The sequence below is a fragment of the Medicago sativa genome, chromosome 1 (genome assembly GCF_051527215.1).
Source record: "Medicago sativa cultivar Bolivia chromosome 1, Bolivia_mono, whole genome shotgun sequence".
Classification (NCBI taxonomy): domain Eukaryota; kingdom Viridiplantae; phylum Streptophyta; class Magnoliopsida; order Fabales; family Fabaceae; genus Medicago; species Medicago sativa.
The window spans coordinates 95,061,996-95,084,799 of record NC_140749.1 but is presented as its reverse complement, the minus strand read 5'-3'; the positions used below and the strand labels follow the sequence as shown (position 1 = coordinate 95,084,799).

At 36.2% G+C, this 22,804-nt stretch overlaps 2 protein-coding genes and 1 non-coding gene across 9 annotated transcripts; 2 read left to right on the top strand and 1 right to left on the bottom strand.

Annotated features, from left to right (window-relative positions):
• Positions 1 to 3,646: 3,646 nt before the first annotated feature.
• Positions 3,647 to 5,002, top strand: LOC146959504 (photosynthetic NDH subunit of lumenal location 5, chloroplastic-like; the record flags this gene model as incomplete). Its single annotated transcript, XM_085753890.1, has 4 exons — positions 3,647 to 4,060; positions 4,138 to 4,192; positions 4,367 to 4,452; positions 4,537 to 5,002. Coding segments are annotated over 4 exons (708 nt in total), but the record flags the coding sequence as incomplete, so codon positions are not given.
• A 5,789-nt stretch (positions 5,003 to 10,791) lies between these two features.
• On the top strand, positions 10,792 to 15,629 carry LOC146959503 (methionine aminopeptidase 1A-like). Of its 7 annotated transcripts, none has more exons than XM_085741030.1 (8): positions 10,794 to 11,289; positions 11,916 to 11,990; positions 12,147 to 12,317; positions 12,797 to 12,841; positions 13,417 to 13,484; positions 14,066 to 14,141; positions 14,817 to 14,894; positions 15,440 to 15,629. In XM_085741030.1, the coding sequence occupies exons 2-4, from the start codon at positions 11,956 to 11,958 to the stop codon at positions 12,825 to 12,827; spliced, it is 237 nt and encodes a 78-aa protein (XP_085597156.1). In that variant the 5' UTR covers positions 10,794 to 11,289; positions 11,916 to 11,955; the 3' UTR covers positions 12,828 to 12,841; positions 13,417 to 13,484; positions 14,066 to 14,141; positions 14,817 to 14,894; positions 15,440 to 15,629. The 7 variants fall into 7 exon arrangements, 6 of the variants coding, with proteins under 6 accessions (XP_085597157.1, XP_085597154.1, XP_085597156.1 ...); XM_085741027.1 differs by having other exon boundaries at positions 14,066 to 14,374; XM_085741029.1 differs by having other exon boundaries at positions 10,795 to 11,289; positions 13,417 to 13,508.
• Positions 15,630 to 22,428: 6,799 nt separating this feature from the next.
• Positions 22,429 to 22,534, bottom strand: LOC146959502 (small nucleolar RNA R71). Its single transcript, XR_015025265.1, has one exon. It is a non-coding gene; the product is annotated as a small nucleolar RNA R71 (small nucleolar RNA).
• Positions 22,535 to 22,804: the final 270 nt, after the last annotated feature.

Below are 22,804 nucleotides of genomic sequence, written 5' to 3'. Positions count from 1 at the left end.
AATATTCGGCATTTTTGTCTACAGCGACAGTGTCTGTACTTGTCATTTGTTAGGCTGACATTGTTGTTGTCAATCCTTCCACTTGGTCTATGATTTTATTAATAATATGATTTTTTTTATTGCCAAAATCATATTTAATCATTTAAATGTTGTTTGTTCAAGATATTTAGAAAAGAAAAAAAATCATATTTTGCTAAAAATGAAAAGGTACTACTTCTAGCTTTTGGAAAAATTGTATTGCAATAGAAGAGAGGTGTTGAGAAAGGTTAAAACATGGTGGAAGTTAAGTTAATGTGTAGCCGTTTATGGAATTTCCTTACAATTATTAAAAGAACCCGTGCCCTCTTGGCCATGGTTAAGAAATCTACAAATAGAAATTTTGTCTTAGAAATATAAGATGTTACTTTTGATAAAGCAATAATTGCACAACTTTTATATAAAAACTTATTTGTTTTAAATGCTTAACCATTACCCTTATGTAATGGGGATTGGGATTTCCTGCTGTTAGAGCAGGACGCTGTAACAGATCAGGACCGTCCGATTTAGATCAACGGTTGAGATTATTTAACTGTGTTAAACTGCTGTTTAATCTGAACCGTCTGTTTTGATATCAATGATTAGGATTTATTACAGCATGCAACTGTGTGCATTTCTACAGCAGCAAATCCCAATCCTATGTAATGGTTATCATTCTCCTCGTTAAAAAGGACAAATTAGCCTAGCCAGTGTTTCAGATTTTCAATTGCCCCATCTCTGTTCAAATTCATTTTTCTTGTGCGACGGTTTGCTTTCTCTTCCGCCGTCATGCTCATAGCGTCTTCTCCACAATGTATCAAGTAAGTTTTCTTCTCATTTTTATTTGTTCTTTGTTATCTGGTTTTTCTCCATTAAATTTTAGGCTTCCATTGTTATGTTGAGTTTTCCCATGTTATTTGGGTTGCGCATTAGTTTAAAACTGTAGGTATTTGTTCCTCTTCGATTTTCCTCATTGTTGTAAAGAATTATTTTCTTTGAATGTTTTACACTTGTTGGGTTTTGAAGGATGCTTTGTGTGAGAAGCTTAATACCCACAAAATGACCGCACCAAGTGTTGTCCTGGCTCCACTAGAGCTACTACCTTTTTCTTGTGTGAATCTATTTTTCGTCGTTCATACCCTATTAATAGCAAGTTAAAACTCATATTCATCGTGTAATTAATGAAGGATTATTGAATAGAAGAAAGAAATCAAACAATTTTTTTAATGAAGGATTATTGTTTTTTTTTAAGAATTTTAATGGAGGTTTATTGAAGAGAACGTAAAATAGATGCAAGAAATGTAAAAGTGACTGTGCGTGGGGGAGAAATGTAAGGGATTGAATCAAAATATCATCTCAAAGTTTATATTAACGGCTATGATTGAATGCTCTCACATCTCATTTTAAAACTCCTCTCATTTGATACACCCTCATAGACCAAATACACCCTCTGATCACTAATATAAGCAAAAATTTGATTTTTAGATACATTCATTAAATGATGTATGTAATGAATCAAAAAAGTTAAATATTTATTATAAATAGATTCAGAGGTAATAATTTTTTTCCTATTATACTTTTGACCATTTATTATTGGGTCTTGCTAACCGGTGTCCTGAGGACAATGGTTAAAGATTTCATTACTAGAAACTTTTTCTTGGAAATACAAGTTTTTATGTGTCTTTGTTTCAAGTTATATTTGTAAATTTCTGGGAATAAAATCATAAAAATACATATGCCTATGTTTGTTACAAGTTTACTAAATTTTATTCTCAGGTATAATATGTTCACGGGAATAGAAAAGTTTTCCCAAAAAAAAAGTATGAGAATAAAATTATGTGGAATTGCCTATTATAATCCCTATTTTTAAGGTTCCTTGGAATATTATAAAGTTAACCAAACATATTTTTTCTAAATACCGGAATAAAATTCTCATCTTTATATTCCAATGAATGTTATTCCTAAGAATAAATTTGTTAAACTTGAAACAAACACACACTTAGCAAAAATTACACCATTTTTCGATGCAAATTTACTTATTTTAATACTTTAACCAACGCCCTAAGGGCAATGGTTAACATTCTCCTTTATTATTTTATATCATCTTTCCATTTCTTTAATATCTTTTTCCCATATCAATTGTAAAGGATAATCTTGTAAAATTACTCACAATTTATCTTTTCAATTTAAAATTAACTACATTTCTTAATATGTATGAAAATGTCAAAACAACTTACTAGTATAATAAAATACGAAGGAGGTAGTGTCTGTAACTGTATTACTTTCAAAAGAAAAAAAAAGAAGAAGAAGAAGAGAGAATTCACTTCTATTTTTTTTCTTCATACCATAAACAAGTTAAATGTTATTTTGTCTTTCGACCTTCTTTCTCATGTGTATTATTTTATACTCCATATATCTTAAAATGAGTGATTTAGTTCAATTACATGTATTATTTTTGTAATATATTTTGACCTTATGTTATACTAATATATTAAGACACATGATGATTTAGAAGATTTTGTTGAATTTGTTTCGACGAATATTTTTAAAGAATTTAATCAATATACTCGATCAATGCACAATTATTTTAGATATGCGTTAATGTGTGAGCTATAACCACTAGACTGTTTGATAAAAAAAAAAAGACATGTATTTAAAACCTTAGAAGAAACCGATAATAGTAATTTGGAAATTTCTTAAAACAACTTTGGTGACAACCACTTTTCCTCTCTTTTTATTAGATAAGAGAAAATAAAAAGAAAAAAAAATCACGCGTCAGTTTAAAAGGGAAAGTTATTCCAAAAGATGTTTAAAAGTGGTTCGAGATACTCCCTCCGTCCCATATTACTTGACCTAGTTGACTCCGTCACGTATGCCAATGCACAATTTTAAACTTAAATTTCTTTAATAATCTAGTAGAAAAAATTACGAAAATTTGATATTTTGAAAATATTAATCGAGATGAATCTAACAACATCTTATATGCTATATTTTGTTTTTATATATTAATAGAAAAATAGAGTCAAAACATGTTACATGAATAGTGCAAATATTCTAAATAGGTCAAGTAATATGGGACGGAGGGAGTATATCATTTCTCCATGACATATCGTAGAAAGAAAAGCTGCTAAAAAGTTGTTTCCATCTTTATTATAATGTGGTGGCCCCCACAAAAAAATGGTGGTGAATCCATCCATTGGGTTTGAGTTGAATAGATAGATTAGGCATCGCATTCTCCTCAATTTTAACGCACGCGCGATATCCTTCCTTCCTTCTTCTTCGGTGTTGAACCAACCGATGGCTGTTGCTGCATTCAATGTTACTACAACACCGCCACTTTTCTCACTGATAATATATATATATATATATATATAGAGTAATGATATTTTGACATCCATTTGATGACAACTTTGTTGACAACCTTGTTTTTCTCACTTCTTATCGGTCAAAAACAATGGAGAGAGAAAAAGGAAGAGAGAGGATAACAACATCATGTGAGTATGAGAGAGAAAGTTGTCCAAAAGTTGTCAAAAAGTGGTTGTCAAAATATCATTTCTCATATATATATATATATATATTTTCCATTACTTAAATTTAATTGATGTTGAATTCATTTTTATTAATTGATTGATTGTCTTGGTTGGGTGGTCAGTCAAATGTTGTTGCTCTGAATCCTAATCCTAACCCTAAAAGAAGCATCTCCGTCGGGGTGGTTAGGTCCCGAGGTGTGGGTGTGAAACTAGCAGTAGGAGTACGACGACAAGTGAAAGTGAGGGCAGTGGAAAATGGTAGTAGTTCAGAGGAGAAAGTAATAGTACAGTCAAAAGTGACTCACAAAGTATTCTTTGATGTTAGTATTGGAAATCCAGTTGGGAAGCTGGTTGGAAGGATTGTGATAGGACTCTTTGGTGATGATGTCCCGCAAACTGTTGAGAACTTCCGTGCCCTTTCCACCAGTGAGAAGGGCTTTGGCTACAAGTCCTCCACCTTCCATCGCGTCATCAAGGACTTCATGATTCAAGGAGGAGACTTTGATAAAGGAAATGTACGTATCTCTCTATCTATCGCTATCTCCTTCCTTTTTTTTATTCATCAACTTATCTATCTATCTATCTATCGCAGGGAACTGGAGGCAAAAGTATCTCTGGTCGTACTTTCAAAGATGAGAATTTTAATCGTGAGCTCTGTTTTCTTGCTTACTTATTCTTATTTCATTTCTACTGTCTTTGTTTCATGATACTGTCCCCCTTCACTGTGTTTATTTTATTTTAGTTTAGTTTAGTTTAGGCTGCTAAATTATTAGTTCAAGCAATATTGCAAATATAATAATACTCGTGTACAATATCTCCAGTGTCTCATACCGGACCAGGAGCTGTTAGCATGGCAAATGCTGGTCCCAACACCAATGGGAGTCAGTTTTTCATATGCGCTGTCAAGGTATTTATTCTTCTATTCTCTCTTATCGGATGTTACTTTTTTGTTGACATAATAATAAACTTAATTGTCTCATGACATTGGCAGACGCTGTGGCTGGATCAGAGGCATGTTGTATTTGGCCAAGTTTTGGAAGGCATGGACATTGTTAGGTCGATTGAATCACGGGAGACTGATCGTGGTGATCGTCCCCTAAAGAAGGTGACAATCAGTGACTGTGGCGAGCTTCCAATTGCTTGACATGTTTTGTTTTCTCATGGCTTTTCTTTGTTTCTTGCTGCTGAGGATGAAAAGAAGCTACCGCTCTCTCAATTTTTTGTTTGACTATTCTAAATGAGTTCAGTACCTCCCTTATTTTCATACTAGGACCTACAAACTCTTATCAACTATTTGTATTCTAGTAGGAATTAGTATCGTATTGGGAGATTTCAGATTCTATGAGTAGAGTATCCTTAAGTTAGGTCAAAATGCAGATTCCATGTGAGGGAACTCTAGCAGTCATCTTCTAACCGCTGCGTCAAATTTAATAACATTGCGAATGAGTTGTCTCTGACATTCTGTGAGTGATTCTATCACTTATTTCCTAATCCGTTGAGAATGTTGTTGAAGATTTGGAATGAACTTCCTCTTGCTCTTTCCAGAGATACCCTTCATATATTTTAAGATGATATCCATTTGATTGTTTTTTAAATGTAGAAGGATCTAGCTTAATTGTCACTAGCACTAGTCTGCAAGATTGGAGTGTTTTACTGATGTTGATGTCCGGGGTTCCTCTGTCCACCCACACACCTAACTGTTTGTCTCGTATGCTCCTCTTCCCACCCACCTATTGTTTTCACCTCTTTGATTTGATGCCAAAGAAATAACTTAGAACTTAACATATATCTCATTTTGACATTATTTGATGAATGATATCAGGCCTTAAGCCGACTTTATGGTACACGGCTACACGTTGTATAAAGAAAAAAATTCAGTGTTCTAAATGCTTACTCTATCACAGAATAATCTATCTTCTATCCAATATCTATTTAACAAATTTCACTATACATGCATATTAAAGAATCAGAGTTGTAGATATTCTTACCGAATATATTCAAGGAAAATATATTGTTTTTGAAGTAATTTATGTTAGTAAAGTGCCATTTAAGCTTAAAGAACATTTATATCTATCATTACTGTAATCTATAGGAGTTGGGATGTTTCTCTTTAGGCCCCCTTAATATCTCTAAGGCTTCCTAAATATACATTTGGTAGTTACCTATCAAATGCACCTTTTTTTTTTTTTTTTTTTTTAAAACGTACATCTAGTAGATAACTATTAGATGTGTATCTATGCGGCCTTAAAGGTATAAGGGAGACTTAAAAGAGAAACGTTTGTAGGAGCTGACGTAACGTTTGAGTTTTACAACAAATCAAGTAAGAAGGATTTGACACGGATAACAACTCATAACAATATACCAAGGAGAGAACTACATTGACCGCAAAATCTTGTAGAGAAATGATGACTAGACATCGAAATACAGATATAATTTTGACACCAAACACTATTCACCGTATATTTATACATCAAATTTCTTTTTTTTTTCTTTTTCCTTTTTCCTTTCACTCTTTTGTGACACTCTCTCACCACCATGTCTCTCTCACCACCGCCCGACCACCGTATTCGTCTGGCCACAATCTCTCTGCAACTCACGGTCTCTCTTTCACTGCTGTAACCACAATCTCTCTCTCATCGAGAATTGTCTTCTCGGATCAGCTCAAATCTGACCACCACCAACAACAACGAGCGTCCTTCTTTCCTTTTGCAAAAGCCCTGCAATTCGGATCCGAACACCGACTGATAAACCATTGATCGGATCTGAAGAAATTTGGTCTGAAATGGCAACGTCGGCACGCATGTTAAGCTCAACGACATGGTCGTGGGTGGTGGTTGTTCTTGCAGGGAAGAAGGGTGGTTGAAAATGGAAGAAGAAGAAGAAGAGAACGATAGGATGGTTGGTGGTGAGGATTTTGGTGGGTATGCCATGGAGAAGAAAGAGAAGGGAGAAGATAATTGTAAGGGTTTTAGTGATTTTACAAAAACTGCCCTGTTTTATGGATGAAATGTCAAAACTACCCATGGTGTTGTATTTGTGTCAAATATTATGTGTTAGTTATCATATATCATACAATCTTCCATATTCAAGCAAAATCATATCCTCCATCAACCCATTTTGATTATATTTAAAAAAAAACATTACTTTGATTATAAAAAAAAGGGTTAAATATGTTTTTGGTCCCTACATTTTACGCGATTTTGAGAATAGTCCCTACATTTCAATAAATGTGTTTAAAATCCCTACATTTTTCCTCTGTTAGCGTAAATAGTCTCTATTGTCAGATTTTTAACGTGACGCCAATGTTGGCGGTTCAATCTCGCCGGAAAACGGCGGGGAACTTCACCATGATCTTTCTCCGCAACGTCATAGATGCGGATCGCCGGTGTTCGTCACATTTCCGATGAAATATGTTGGTTTAGAGGCGAAGATTTGGAGGCCGAAAGCGATGATGTTATCGTTGAAAGTGCTTGCTGTTGCGGGTGTGGAAGGTGTTGTGGTGGAGATTTGGTGGGGTGGGGTTGAACTTGTGATGACATGCTGTCATTACGTAATTTTTAGGACTTATTGTGACATTTTGATAGAGTTCTCATGCAATTTATACTGTTCTGGAGTGCAAAAAGCTGAAATATTGAAGTTTGTTTGAAGCAAATCGCGCCACGCCAATTTCAAGCCGTGCTGCGATTTTTGAAGCGAAATAACAACCTCCGTGTTTGAGGGAAATCGCGGCACGCCTATATACATGGCGCGGCGCGATTTTGACGGGTCAGGCCCATGACTTCTATAAATACTGCACTCAATCTGAAGAACAAGGGTTACGATTTTGGAGAGCAAAGTGCGATTTTGAGACATCAGAGACGGCTAGAAGGGCGATTTCTTCAACCTTTTACCAATTCATGTATGTTTTAATTATTTCATTGATTATGCTATTTGTAAACTCGATTATGAGTAGTTAAATCTCTTAGAGATTAGATCCGAGATGAATCTTTGTAACCCTAATTGACACATGTTGCTGTGAAACTCTATTTTGTTTATGAATTCAATTCTAGTTTATTCAATTCAATTGTTCTTAATGCTTTTTATATCTTGATCACATATAACTTGATTTTTTGAGAACGAATGACCACTGACCATGGCTTTCAACTTAGACCTAATTGAATTGTTCTAATAAACAGGGTTAGTCTAGGAATAGATAATCGTTTGTTAGTGATAATAGGTTAACGTTCGGTAAAACCTTCAAGAATTATTAGACCACCTAAGGAATTAGGGGTTGTAGTTTAAGAAGAGGGTCCTAACTCAAGGGATTGATTAGGGCTATTTTGTTAATCATCGTAAATTAGAAGAGGATTCATAACAAATAGGTGCAGTAGACCAATTAGGGGAACTTAGAGGATTCGACGGATCTGATCTCATCTCTCTCCATATTTTCTTAACAAATCTTTATTTTCTGTTTCTTGATTTAATTAAAATCAAACCAAATCTACTGCCTAGTGGCAAAACCTAAATAAACTTTACACATCCTATTTCTATAACGCAATTGAATTATTGAAGTTAAAAACAGTCCTCGTGGGATCGATATTTTTACTACTTCAATAGTATTTGGTGCACTTGCCAAACGTCTATCAAGTTTTTGGCGCCGTTGCCGGGGACTGTTGATTTATTTCAACAAGGCAATTACATTATACTTTAGGGTTTTTGCAATTTAATTTTCTGTTTTTAATTTTTGTTTTTCTGTTTTAGTATTCATTTGATTACTTTGCATTATGCAGTGCTACTAAGGTATTTTGCTGTTTATACGAGGTAAAGTGAGCGCCGACGATCTCGAATTTAATCCAGAAATTGAAAGGACTGCTAGAGCACTCCGGAAAGCTGCCCGATTGCGAAGGTTAGCTCATTCCGTTCCACCGGGTGTTCGAGAACAAATACCGGAGCCACTCTCAACTGAATCTGAAACATCTGCTTCTCCTAAATCTGCAACTATGGAAGGCGAAGGAGTTGTACCACCAAGACCTAAGCTAGGAGACTACGGGTTAGCCACTCATCGCGGTCAACTGACCCACACTTTTCAACCAGCTAACCCCGTTGCTTTCGACATCAAGACAACTGTCCTCAATGGTTTGAGGGACAAGCAATTCGATGGGACTGAAGCTATGAGTCCTCATGAACACTTGAGCCGCTTTGCTGAAACTTGTGAATTTTGTGTGCAACCAGCCACCGTGACTGAAGCACAAAAGAAACTAAGGCTATTTCCTTTCACCTTGACGGGAAGAGCAAAAGATTGGTTGCTAACAATACCAAACGGGACTGTCCAAACATGGGAAGAGTTAGAGCTGAAGTTCTTAGAGAAGTATTTCCCTATGTCTAAGTATTGGGAAAAGAAGATGGAGATCTCTAACTTCAAGCAAGGAGAAGGTGAATCATTGTATGATGCTTGAGAGCGATTCAATTTGCTTCTTAAGAGATGCCCTAATCATGAGTTCACCGAGAAACAATACCTCCAAATCTTCACTGAGGGGGTAACACCAAACATTAGAATGTTCTTAGATACTTCCGCGGGAGGTAGTCTCAAGAGCAAAACTGATCATGAAGTCCAAGCTTTAATCGAAAACATGGCTGGAAATGAGTATCGTGCTGAAGCTAAGAAGAAAGAAAGAGGAGTGTTTGGGGTGAGTGAACAAATTGCTATCCTTGCTAACCAAGCAGCTATGAACAAACAAATCGAGGCTCTAACTAAGGAGTTTCAAGGCTTCACTTTGGCTCACAAGCAACAACAAGTGGCTGCAATCAAATGTGATCTATGTGGGGAAGAACATCCCAATGGTGAATGTGTTCCAGAAGGATCAAGTGAGGAAGCTAACTTCATGGGAGGCTATCAAAGGCCAAACCAATACTACAATTCAGGTATCAACAAGCATCCAAATCTCAGTTACTCAAATAACAACGCTTTGAACTCTCAGATGCTTGCTCCTCCACAACAACAACAAAGAAAGCCTTCAGCTCTTGAGGAAACTATGATGAACTTCATGAAGATGACTCAAGGCAACTTTGAAGAGATGAAAAAGAGTCAAGAAGCTGAAAGAAAGAACAATGAAGCTTCTAGGAAGATGCTTGAAACTCAGTTGGGGCAATTAGTTAAGCAATTGGCTGAACAAAACAAAGGCGGATTCTCAGGTAACACTAAAGACAACCCTAAGAATGAGTCTTGTAATGCTATTGAATTGAGGAGCAAAAAGGTTTTGACACCTTTAGTTCCAACAGCTCCAAAGAAGGCGGATGATGTAGTAGTTGAGGTGGAGGAAGATGGTGTAGTTGAAAAAAATAATGAGGGTGAAGTTGAAAAAGAAAATGATCATGGAGTAGTTGAAAATGAAAGGAAGAAAAAAATAGAGGGAGAAAAAAGTGAGAAGTTAATTGATGAGGATTCAATCTTGAGGAAGTCGAAGAGTCAAATCTTGAAAGATGGAGATAAACCACAAGTTGTTCCATCATATGTGAAGCTTCCATACCCTCACCTTTCAAAGAAGAAAGAAAAGGATGAAGGTCAATTCAAGAAGTTCATGCAACTTTTCTCACAACTTCAGGTGAACATTCCTTTCGGTGAAGCTCTCGATCAAATGTCGTTGTATGCTAAATTCATGAAAGACTTGTTGAATAAAAGAAGGAAGCCTAAGGATGATGAGAACATAGCACTTTCTGAGAATTGTAGTGTTATTCTTCAAAAGAAGCTTCCACCTAAACTGAAGGATCCTGAAGCTTTCACTATCCCTTGTTTAATTGGACCGGTAGAAGTTGGAAGAGCTTTATGTGACTTGGGAGCAAGTATCAACCTGATGCCTCTTTCAATGATGAAGAAGCTTAAGTGTGGGGAACCAAAACCAACAAGAATGACCATTACTTTAGCTGATCAGTCAATTTCTTATCCTTTCGGTGTGCTTGAAGATGTGCTCGTCAAAGTTAATGATTTGGTGTTTCCGGCAGATTTTGTGATCTTAGATATGGCTGAAGATGAAGAAATGCCACTCATTCTAGGAAGACCTTTCCTTGCAACTGGTCGTGCTTTGATAGACATTGAGAAAGGAGAGCTAATGTTGAGATTCCATAAGGAGCAAGTCGTGTTTAATATATTTGAGGCCATGAAGCACAAAGATCACTACAAGAAATTTGTCATTTTGCGACACATACTTTGCGACCCTTGACTTAGAACTGTCGCAGATTACACTTTTGCGACAGTTACTGCGACGGTTAGACTTAAGGGTCGTAGGTTTTATACTCTTTTTTCAAAGTTTCACGATATATTTTTGGCCAAATATCTATCACTCCCGCTTATCCAATTTCATTCTCCCTCTCACACTTCCAAAACCCTAAAACCAGATTTATTCCTCAATTTCATTTTACCCCCAATCTAAAACCTAAATCTCCACCACTCTCACCCACAATCCCACTTTCCCCCAAATTGAAATCTAAATCTCTACCATCCCTGGCTCAATCGAAGCATTCCCCCAGTTTCATTTTCTAATTTCATTTAAGATCCCACCCACAATTAGTTGCTACAACATGGATTTATCATAATTTTGGGTTCCTTTTTCCAATTTCATTCTTCATTCCGTTCCTTTTTCCACTCGTTACTCGACCGCTGGGTTCCATTTCCACTTGCTAGGTTCCTTTTTCCACTCGACCGCTGGGTTCCTTTTTCCACTCGACCGCTGGGTTCCTTTTTCCACTTGCTGGGTTCTCGATCTATAAGGTATAAACTCTCAATCTCATTTCTTGGTTCCTTTTTCCACTCGCTGGGTTCATTTTTCCACTCGCTGACCCAAACAGTTTATCATAATTTGTGATAAAAAAGTTCAATCTTGAACTGTGTTGAGGTTAATTTTATGTATTTGACTTAGTTAAAGCTATAAATTTGATGTATTTTTAGGTCAAATTATGTTTTAGAGTTTGTTTTTTTGAAGTAATTTTCTATTTCATTCGTTATTTACTTTATTTTTGATTTATAACTTATAATTTCCATTGTGTTGAACATGAAATTTAAAATTCAGAATTAGCATAGGAAAATGTATATAATTTTTTATTTTTTATTGTGTAATAATGTTATTTCTATATGTATTTGAATTAGGTAATGTTGTTACTAGAGGAATTTAATGAACTGCTATTCTTCTGCCGTACACGGTGACGATATAGTATAAAGTGTTGTCAAATAGAGGCTATAGTGCTGTAGCGTAATGGAATTTCAACAAACGACTATTATCTGCGATCTGTGATTGACAGCACTGATTTGGTTCTGACTTCTGACTAGTAATTCTGTTTTAGTTATTGTGAACCAAAAAGAAATAAGCTGTGATTGATCTAATTTAATATTTATAGCAGATTGGTTTAGTTATTAGTGATTAGCATTTTGGTGAAAGGGATGGCATTGTTGTTCCGAAGGGCACCATATAGAAGGTGAGGTTGAGCAATGTTGCTAGTAATGAGTGAACGTTAGTTACTAAATAATTACTGCTACAAGTTACCACTATCTATTGAATCACTCAGTATTTTATTCTTCATAGTATTGATATCTTTCATATATTTGAAACCAATTTTGATATCTTTTGACAGCTCTCAGGAATGTTTTAAATCTTCATGGAGTTCGCACAAATCAGTGCATCTGAAGGCAAAGGTATCCTCAGTTGGTACACAGAATTCAGACTCACTTGGTGAAGGATGGTTATATTGCGTGAAGAGAGGGCAGGGTCGAACTCCAAAGCTTCCTTACTTTGATTGGACTGGGTAAATTTCCACCGCTTTGAGTCCCTTCTGATTTTAGAACTCTGATAGTTTACTATTTTTTTAATTAATAACGGAAGAATATGTTATCAGTAACAATATATTTATGTTTTCGCAAATCATAGTCCCTGTTGTCCTTGTTTTCGTTGATGCTTTTAGTTTCAGCATCTTAGATATTTGCACCTTGCATTTCTTTCCCCAATTATTTTGCTAAAACCAAAATTTTATTTCTGCTCTTGCAAGGGCACTGTGGCCATATCCCATATCTGGTAAACGGATTGTCCCAGCTCATATTGTTATAGCTGATTGGGCTGATGATATGAGTTATCTGACTTCTTCCTATTTAGATGCCTTGCATTTTTTCTAATTTAAGTATTTAACTTCTTTACTTAAATACAATTTGAAGTTATTTTTCATGATCAAGTTGCTTGTACATTGGCTGTATTCTTTTATTCCACTTTCTAACTGATATTAATTTGTAGATCAAGACACCAGACCAGATTGAAAGAATGAGAGAAACATGTCGGGTGAGTTCCACCATTACGCCCTTTTAGATTCTCATGGAGAAGTTTTAAACTCTATACTATTTCAATTCATATTTCAACGTAAAACTGGTTCATGTATTCCCTGTGTTGTAAATTGCAAAAAATAGTGGTTTGTTACATGAGTGATATGTAATTATGCAACGCTGCTACAAACGCTATTTGACAACATTTGGCACTAAATAGCACCAGCTGCTATTTAACAACACTGATGTCTTCATTTTCATGAGGCTTGATATGCTCCTTATTTTGGAGTTTGTTGCAGGCCAACTGTATGAGACTTGACTTGGTGATACATGAATTACTTTTACTTTGTTCATTAACGATGAGATCCAACAAACCTATTATCCGCTATGTGTGATGAGGGCGAGAATCAATAGTTAAATGTTGTGAATGATCATACAATGATTTAAAAGAAAAACTATGTTCTTTTAGGATAGTTGAGGTGGCTGTGTTATGTGAATAAACTTTTGGTGAAAATTTCTTTTCTTTATCTTTCGTCTTGTATATTGGAGTAGAGTGGCATACTTTAGACTTTAATTTCGCAAATTGATTCATAGATTGTAAGGGAGGTGTTGGATGCAGCCGCTCGGATTATTCAGCCTGGTGTGACAACTGATGGTGTGAGGTGATTTTGCTCATGAAATTTTAGGTGAAATTGCTGGTTTTAATTCGATTAAAGTTTTTGTTCAAATATTTGAAATTCAGAACTGAAAAAAATTGAAGTTATAAGGATGTATTTGAACTTGTTTATTGTGTAATAAGGGTATTTTTTTTTAATAAGTGATTGACTTGGGTAAAGTTTTATTCTCTGACTTAATTTTGCTAGTTGAAAGTTTTTGAATATGATGCAATTTTAGTTCAAACTGTGCTGGTTTTGAGGCCCTGTTTGGGTATACAACTTATATGTAATAATAGTTTAGTGTTATGTATAAGCTATTTCTATAGCAAAGGATGAATGTTGATTTGAGTGTTTTTTATGTTGATTTTGGTTCAAACTGTGCTGATTTTAAATTTTCTACTACAGCAATTAATCTGATTTTGAACACTAATCTGTGTGCTCAGCTGCTATGTATGTATAACTGTATAAGCCATAGGTTGAGATAGCAACACCAATTGAAGCCCTTCTTTTTTTTTTTTTTTTTTAATGAATTTATGGTCAATAAGATAACTGCATCTTATGATCAATAGTATGGGTTTTGTTGACAGATCCAAGAGTTAGTCGAAGCCATCATTTTTCCAATACAAGGAGTGCTTCCAGAAGTTGGGTATTCTTCCTCGAAAGGTAGCGCTCTTATATGGACCACCACTTTAGTCGCATTTAGAGTAGATCAAATTATGCCATAGTGTTGTATCATAAACCAATATGTGCAAAGTAGATCAAATATATGTCAAATAGAAAAAGTTTACGCTTGCAAAGGTTGGTTTCAAACACAAATGAGGATAACGAAGAAATTCACATCCACGACATTCCTGGAGGACCTGTTGCTTTTGGAATATGTGCAAAGTTCTGTTATGGTATGGTTTTCACTCTAAACCTGTTGCTTTTGGAATATGTGCAAAGTTATGTTATGGTGGTTTTCACTCTAAATGTGATTAAAGGCCACTGATTTTTTCTGTAGTGGACCATGTCTCATCGAAACACAGCTATTGCTTGAATGCATTGAGTAGATTTTTCAATTATGTTTTACTACATGTTTCAAAATGTTTTTAGGCACCAGGGAACAAAGTAATCCAGGATAATAAGCTATAAGAATTGTTGTAATTCATGTCTTTTTGAGTATTTGTGTTTTAATCTCAAGAGTTCTCTGCTGCAAATTGCAGCACCTTGTATTTGTGCCTCATGGAATTAGTTAGTTTTTGATAATTCTGCTAAAGAGTGTCACTTTTGGTTTATACAAGTATCAATTTATCTTCTTTTCTTGATAAAAGCATCTGATAAGTTGTTGTTTCTATTTAGCAATGATACGTTGCAGCAAATAAACAAGAGACTGCCGATAACAAAAGAAGAACTTATTGATATCAATGGCATTACCAAGTAAGTTCATTCTAGGAATACTATAAGTTTCCTATTGTTGAACTTGTAATCAATCTATTTGATTTGTTTATTCAGTTTTCTTTGGTGCCTAATGGAATCAATATTTAGTAAGGGTTTTGAACTATGCAATAGACCTAATTGACATACCTTTGATTTAGGTTGTTATAGATCATATGTAAATTTGAGAACATGATTTTATAGAAGGATTAGTTCAATTTTTTAACCATGTTAGTTTCTATCTGAAGTAAAAAGTGGACATTGTTTCAATCTCTATATGTACAAACTCATGAAAATATTGAAGGGTTTTGGAGAAAATAGGAACTACAAAAAGTGTGTACAAATTTGTGCTCTTCCTGATGTTAATTGGTCTTGTAAGCTTCTCTGTAATAAATAGCTAATGGTTATTCCATAGTGGTTATTTTTGACAAATATATCAGAAAGTAATTATAAGTTTAATTGCGCGATAAGTTAGAATCATGACTTGCGTGACATTATTGCTTATTTTTGTTAATTATTGTGTTATATAATCTTTGACTTATTTTTAGGTGGAAGACTTAGAATCACCAAACAGAGCATAACATTCTTTGGAGTCTATTCATCTCTAGTTGATCAAAACAACTTCCTCGCCAAATATCATCTACATAATTGATTAAATTTTCATGTTAGGAACTCAAGAAACCTTATTGTATCACTTGTTTGTATTTTATATGAATGTAAAATTCATATTTTAGTTTATGAATTTGTTCATATTTTTTATTATGAATTATTTTAGTTTTATATATTTTTTATTAGTAAATAGTTCTATTAAAAATTCAGGAAAAAATTGATTTTTTTTTAAATTAACTCAACATCTGCGACCCTTGCAAACTGTCGCAATATTTTTTTTATAAATAAATTTTATGCATCTGCGACCCTTCCCCAACTGTCGCAAGTCCCTTGAAATCCATTTGAATCTCCTCATTTGCGACCCTTAGCAACTGTTGCAGTGCCTTTTGCGGCAGTTGGTGCGGCTGTTCTATGAAGGGTCGCAAAAGACACTTGCGACCCCAACATCCGTGACTGTTGGGGAAGGGTCGCAATTGTACATCTGCGACCCTTCTAACAGTCGCAATCTGCCATTTTAAAGGTCGCAAAATGCAGTTTTTCTTGTAGTGGATGAAAATCCCAAGTGTTACCGGATTGACATTGTTGAAGAAATAGTTGAAGATGACTCTTGTGAACATCAACCAACACAACCTCTTGAACGTGCAATTGTGAATTCTATAGCAAGTTGTGGTGATGATGAAGATCTTGAAGTAAGTTATTGTGTCAAGCAACTAGAAGCAAGCAAGCAGGAGTTGGGACCGGTAAAAATAGAAGAATTAATGGGTAAGTACTCTATGGATGCTCCTATTTTGAGTGGAGAAGGAGAGAAAAATCCAGAATTAAAAGAACTCCCTTCTCACTTGAAGTATGTTTTTCTCACTAAAGACGCCTCTAAACCAGTAATCATCAGCAATACCTTGACACCTTTGGAAGAAGAAAAATTAATGAGGGTGTTAAGAGACAATCAAGGAGCTTTGGGGTGGAACATTTCTGATTTGAAGGGTATTAGTCCAGCTTATTGCATGCACAAAATACACATGGAGGCTGAATACAAACCGGTGGTTCAACCTCAAAGGAGACTTAACCCAACAATGAAGGAAGTGGTGAAGAAAGAGATGCTGAAGTTACTAAATGCAGGCATGATCTACCCTATCTCAGATAGTTCATGGGTAAGTCCAGTTCACGTGGTGCCTAAGAAAGGAGGAATGACGGTGGTGGCTAATGAAAAAAATGAATTGATACCCACCCGCACCGTAACTGGTTGGAGAATGTGTATAGACTACTGGAGGTTGAATACCGCAACAAGAAAGGACCACTTTCCATTACCATTTATGGATCAAATGATTGAGAGATTGGCTGGCCAAGCCTTTTATTGCTTCTTGGATGGGTATTCGGGGTATAATCAAATTGCAGTGGCTCCGGAAGATCAAGAAAAGACTGCCTTCACTTGTCCATTTGGCGTGTTTGCTTATCGAAGAATGCCATTTGGGCTGTGTAATGCGCCGGCGACCTTTCAAAGGTGTATGCTCTCCATCTTCCCTGATATGATAGAGAAGAACATTGAGGTGTTTATGGACGACTTTTCTGTTTTTGGTAAGTCTTTTGATCAATGCTTGTTCCATTTGAATGTTGTACTTAAAAGATGCACCGAAACTAACCTTGTTTTGAATTGGGAAAAATGTCATTTTATGGTAACTGAAGGTATAGTTTTGGGGCATAAAATAAATGCTAAAGGCATTGGGGTGGACCAAGCTAAGATAGAGGTTATAGAGAAACTTCCTCCACCCGTTAATGTTAAAGGAGTGAGGAGTTTCTTGGGGCATGCCGGTTTCTATCGGCGGTTCATAAAAGACTTTTCTAAAATTTCCAAACCCCTCTGTAACCTCTTAGTCAAAGAAAAGGAGTTTAATTTTGATTCTGAATGTCTAAATGCTTTTTCTTTGATTAAAAACAAGTTGGTGACTGCACCAATAATCATTACACCATATTGGGATTTACCTTTTGAACTTATGTGTGATGCAAGTGATTATGTTGTTGGTGCAGTCCTAGGCCAACGCAAGAACAAATTTTTCCATGCAATTTACTATGCAAGCAAGGTTTTAAATGAAAATCAAGTTAACTATTCCACCACTGAAAAGGAATTGCTTGCCGTAATCTTTGCATTGGAAAAATTTCGTTCTTATCTAATAGGCTCCAAAGTCATTGTTTTTACAGATCATGCAGCTCTTAAATATCTCTTGACTAGGGGATTCAAAGCTTCGATTGTTGAGGTGGATCCTATTATTGCAAGAATTTGATCTTGAGATTCGTGACAAGAAGGGAGTCGAGAACGTGGTAGCTGACCACCTCTCAAGGCTGGAGAATGATGAGGTGACAAAGAAGGAGAAGGCCATCAAGGCCGAGTTCCCCAATGAACAGCTATTTGCTATTGGAGAAAGGCCTTGGTTTGCTGACATGGCGAACTTTAAGGCTGACAACATAGTTCCTGATGATCTGACCTACCCTCAGAGGAAAAAGTTCTTCAAAGATGCAAACCACTACTTGTGGGATGACCCTTATCTGTTTAAGGTAGGTACTGATGGTTTGATTAGACGTTGTGTTGCAGGTGAGGAAGCACATAGTATCATGTGGCATTGCCATAGCTCAGCTTATGGAGGCCACCACAGTGGAGAAAGAACAGTTGCAAAAGTTTTGCAAAGTGGATTCTGGTGGCCCACCCTTTTCAAAGATTGCCACGACTTTGTCACAAGATGTGACAGATGCCAAAGGACATGTAACATATCAAAGAGGAATGAAATGCCCCTAAAAGGAATCATTGAAGTTGAACCATTTGACTGTTGGGGTATTGATTTTATGGGACCATTCCCTTCCTCTTACTCTTATCTCCATATTCTAGTCTGTGTTGATTATGTCACAAAGTGGGTTGAAGCGATACCATGTGTTGCTAATGATGCCAAAATTGTTGTCAACTTCCTTCAAAAGAATATTTTCACTAGGTTTGGAACCCCTAGAGTATTGATTAGTGATGGGGGGAAGCATTTTTGCAATAATTTTCTTGAAAATGTGCTCAAAAAGTATAACATTAAGCACAAAGTTGCAACTCCCTATCACCCACAAACTAGTGGTCAAGTAGAGGTTTCAAACCGATAGCTGAAACAGATTCTGGAGAAGACAGTGGCGTCAAATAGGAAAGATTGGTCTAGGAAATTAGATGACGCACTGTGGGCATATAGGACAGCCTTTAAGACCCATCTTGGGTTTTCACCCTATCAGCTAGTCTATGGGAAGGCATGTCATCTTCCAGTCGAGCTAGAACATAAAGCTTATTGGGCCATTAAGGCCTTAAATTTTGATCAAGTAGCCGCTGGTAAGAAAAGAATTTTGAAACTTAATGAACTTGAGGAGATGAGGCTTAGAACGTATGAAAATGCGCTCATCTATAAAGCCAGGACAAAAAGGTATCATGACAAAAACTTAGTGCCTAGGGATATTAACTGTGGACAACTAGTTTTGTTGTATAATTCCAGGTTGAAGCTGTTTCCTGGGAAGCTCAAGTCAAAATGGTCTGGACCATTCTTGGTCAAAAGTGTGTCACCATATGGAGCTGTTGAACTAGTGACACCTGAAGGAGATCGAAGTTTCAAAGTGAATGGATAAAGAGTTAAACCATACCTAGGTGGCGACCTACCAAAAGAAAGGGTGGGACTCATTCTGAAGGACCTCTAAGGATCCTTAGCAGTCAAGCTAGTGACGATAAAGAAACGCTGAGTGGGAGGCAACCCACTAGATTTACTTTGTTTTCGATTCATATTGTTTTTATTTTCCCTTTAATGTCAAAAGTCCATTGAACTTATTTCCCTATTGTAATTGCTCCTGCACTTGTTAAATTAATGAATTTGTTTTGTTTCATGTGACCTATTCCAGTTTAGTAACAGTTGTTTGATGAAACGGTATTCCAAAAGTTCTAAAGGAGGGGTGACTTGATTCAAAGGCGAAGTGTACGGCGTTGCTAGGTAGTCACATACTCCCAGAAATCTCAGCCATAAGGTTCATTGCCAAATTTTGTTTTTCAATTTACTTATATTTAGATTAGTTTTCCATGCAACTACATTTCTAGAACTTGCATTGTTTCTCTATTATTGATTGGTCTTTGTTAATTACACACTGAGGCAAAAGTGCTTGGTCCTGTGAGCCTTTTTGAAGCCTACCCTGTTTTAATTTGTTGAATTTATCCTTTCTTAACCAATTGTGAGCCGGTAGGATTGGAACTTTTTGTTTGGTGACAAACTACATTACAAGCCTAGAGACTTTTAGGACTTGTCCCTTAATGTATTTTATGAGTTAAGGCATTGTAGAATGTTGCTAAAGATTAAGTTTGGGGTTGCTATTGGAATTTGCAACCAACTAAGTTTGGGGTGGGGGTACTAGAGAATAAGAGAACAAAGAATGAACTTTATCATGAAAAATACACACACAAAAAATGGTGTATCAAAAAAAAAATGAATGAAATTGAATGATGAAAAAAGGGACAAAACATTGAAAATCTGAGTAACTTCAAACTCGATTGTCCCAACTGTTATAAATATTCTCTAGTACCTTTGCAATTGTTGTTCTATCAGGTGAATGAATGTGTTGGATTGAATTTTGTGCTTAACTTCCGTAGGAATGCCTAACTCAAATTTTGTGTAGCCTACTTATCCAAATATATCCCACCTTTAACCTAAGCCCCGTTATAACCCTAAAGACCTCAAAAGTGTGTAATGATATTGACTTTGATTGATGTTTAGAAACTTTTCAAGCGTATGGTAATATGTAGACCTGCATGTCGACTGGTAGAACCCTATTTCAATTTGATGCGAGGAGTTGTGAGTTGGTGGATGCGAACAAGTCAAACTAGCTCATCTTTAGCTAGAAGGAGAATGAACTTTTTGGTACTATCGTTTTGTCAGGTAACTATTATTTTACTGTCATTTGTCACTGTTGCAAGCAAATTCCTTGAGGACAAGGTGGTACTATCGTTTTGTCAGGTAACTATTATTTTACTGTCATTTGTCACTGTTGCAAGCAAATTCCTTGAGGACAAGGAATGGTTTAAGTTTGGGGTTGTGATGACATGCTGTCATTACGTAATTTTTAGGACTTATTGTGACATTTTGATAGAGTTCTCATGCAATTTATACTGTTCTGGAGTGCAAAAAGCTGAAATATTGAAGTCTGTTTGAAGCAAATCGCGCCACGCCAATTTCAAGCCGTGCTGCGATTTTTGAAGCGAAATAACAACCTCCCTGTTTGAGGGAAATCGCGGCACGCCTATATACATGGCGCGGCACGATTTTGATGGGTCAGGCCCATGACTTCTATAAATACTGCACTCAATCTGAAGAACAAGGGTTACGATTTTGGAGAGCAAAGTGCGATTTTGAGACATCAGAGACGGCTAGAAGGGCGATTTCTTCAACCTTTTACCAATTCATGTATGTTTTAATTATTTCATTGATTATGCTATTTGTAAACTCGATTATGAGTAGCTAAATCTCTTAGAGATTAGATCCGAGATGAATCTTTGTAACCCTAATTGACACATGTTGCTGTGAAACTCTATTTTGTTTATGAATTCAATTCTAGTTTATTCAATTCAATTGTTCTGAATGCTTTTTATATCTTGCTCACATATAACTTGATTTTGTGAGAACGAATGACCACTGACCATGGCTTTCGACTTAGACCTAATTGAATTGTTCTAATAAACAGGGTTAGTCTAGGAATATATAATCGTTTGTTAGTGATAATAGGTTAACGTTCGGTAAAACCTTCAAGAATTATTAGACCACCTAAGGAATTAGGGGTTGTAGTTTAAGAAGAGGGTCCTAACTCAAGGTATTGATTAGGGCTATTTTGTTAATCATCGTAAATTAGAAGAGGATTCATAACAAATAGGTGCAGTAGACCAATTAGGGGAACTTAGAGGATTCGACGGATCTGATCTCATCTCTCTCCATATTTTCTTAACAAATCTTTATTTTCTGTTTCTTGATTTAATTAAAATCAAACCAAATCTACTGCCTAGTGGCAAAACCTAAATAAACTTTACACATCCTATTTCTATAACGCAATTGAATTATTGAAGTTAAAAACAGTCCTCGTGGGATCGATATTTTTACTACTTCGATAGTATTTGGTGCACTTGCCAAACGTCTATCAAGTTTTTGGCGCCGTTGCCGGGGACTGTTGATTTATTTCAACAAGGCAATTACGTTATAATTTAGGGTTTTTGCAATTTAATTTTCTGTTTTTAATTTTTGTTTTTCTGTTTTAGTATTCATTTGATTACTTTGCATTATGCAGTGCTACTAAGGTATTTTGATGTTTATACGAGGTAAAGTGAGCGCCGACGATCTCGAATTTAATCCAGAAATTGAAAGGACTGCTAGAGCACTCCGGAAAGCTGCCCGGTTGCGAAGGTTAGCTCATTCCGTTCCACCGGGTGTTCGAGAACAAATACCGGAGCCACTCTCAACTGAATCTGAAACATCTGCTTCTCCTAAATCTGCAACTATGGAAGGCGAAGGAGTTGTACCACCAAGACCTAAGCTAGGAGACTACGGGTTAGCCACTCATCGCGATCAACTGACCCACACTTTTCAACCAGCTAACCTCGTTGCTTTCGACATCAAGACGACTGTCCTCAATGGTTTGAGGGACAAGCAATTCGATGGGACTGAAGCTATGAGTCCTCATGAACACTTGAGCCGTTTTGCTGAAACTTGTGAATTTTGTGTGCAACCAGCCACCGTGACTGAAGCACAAAAGAAACTAAGGCTATTTCCTTTCACCTTGACGGGAAGAGCAAAAGATTGGTTGCTAACAATACCAAACGGGACTGTCCAAACATGGGAAGAGTTAGAGCTGAAGTTCTTAGAGAAGTATTTCCCTATGTCTAAGTATTGGGAAAAGAAGATGGAGATCTCTAACTTCAAGCAAGGAGAAGGTGAATCATTGTATGATGCTTGGGAGCGATTCAATTTGCTTCTTAAGAGATGCCCTAATCATGAGTTCACCGAGAAACAATACCTCCAAATCTTCACTGAGGGGGTAACACCAAACATTAGAATGTTCTTAGATGCTTCCGCGGGAGGTAGTCTCAAGAGCAAAACTGATCATGAAGTCCAAGCTTTAATCGAAAACATGGCTGGAAATGAGTATCGTGCTGAAGCTAAGAAGAAAGAAAGAGGAGTGTTTAGGGTGAGTGAACAAATTGCTATCCTTGCTAACCAAGCAGCTATGAACAAACAAATCGAGGCTCTAACTAAGGAGTTTCAAGGCTT

Coding starts and splice junctions, on each gene's coding strand:
- LOC146959503 (XM_085741031.1), top strand. CDS start 11,956: ATGGCATTGTTGTTCCGAAGGGCACCATATAGAAG. Junction 11,991..12,146: donor CGAAGGGCACCATATAGAAG/GTGAGGTTGAGC, acceptor ATCTTTTGACAG/CTCTCAGGAATGTTTTAAAT. Junction 12,318..12,796: donor CCTTACTTTGATTGGACTGG/GTAAATTTCCAC, acceptor ATTAATTTGTAG/ATCAAGACACCAGACCAGAT.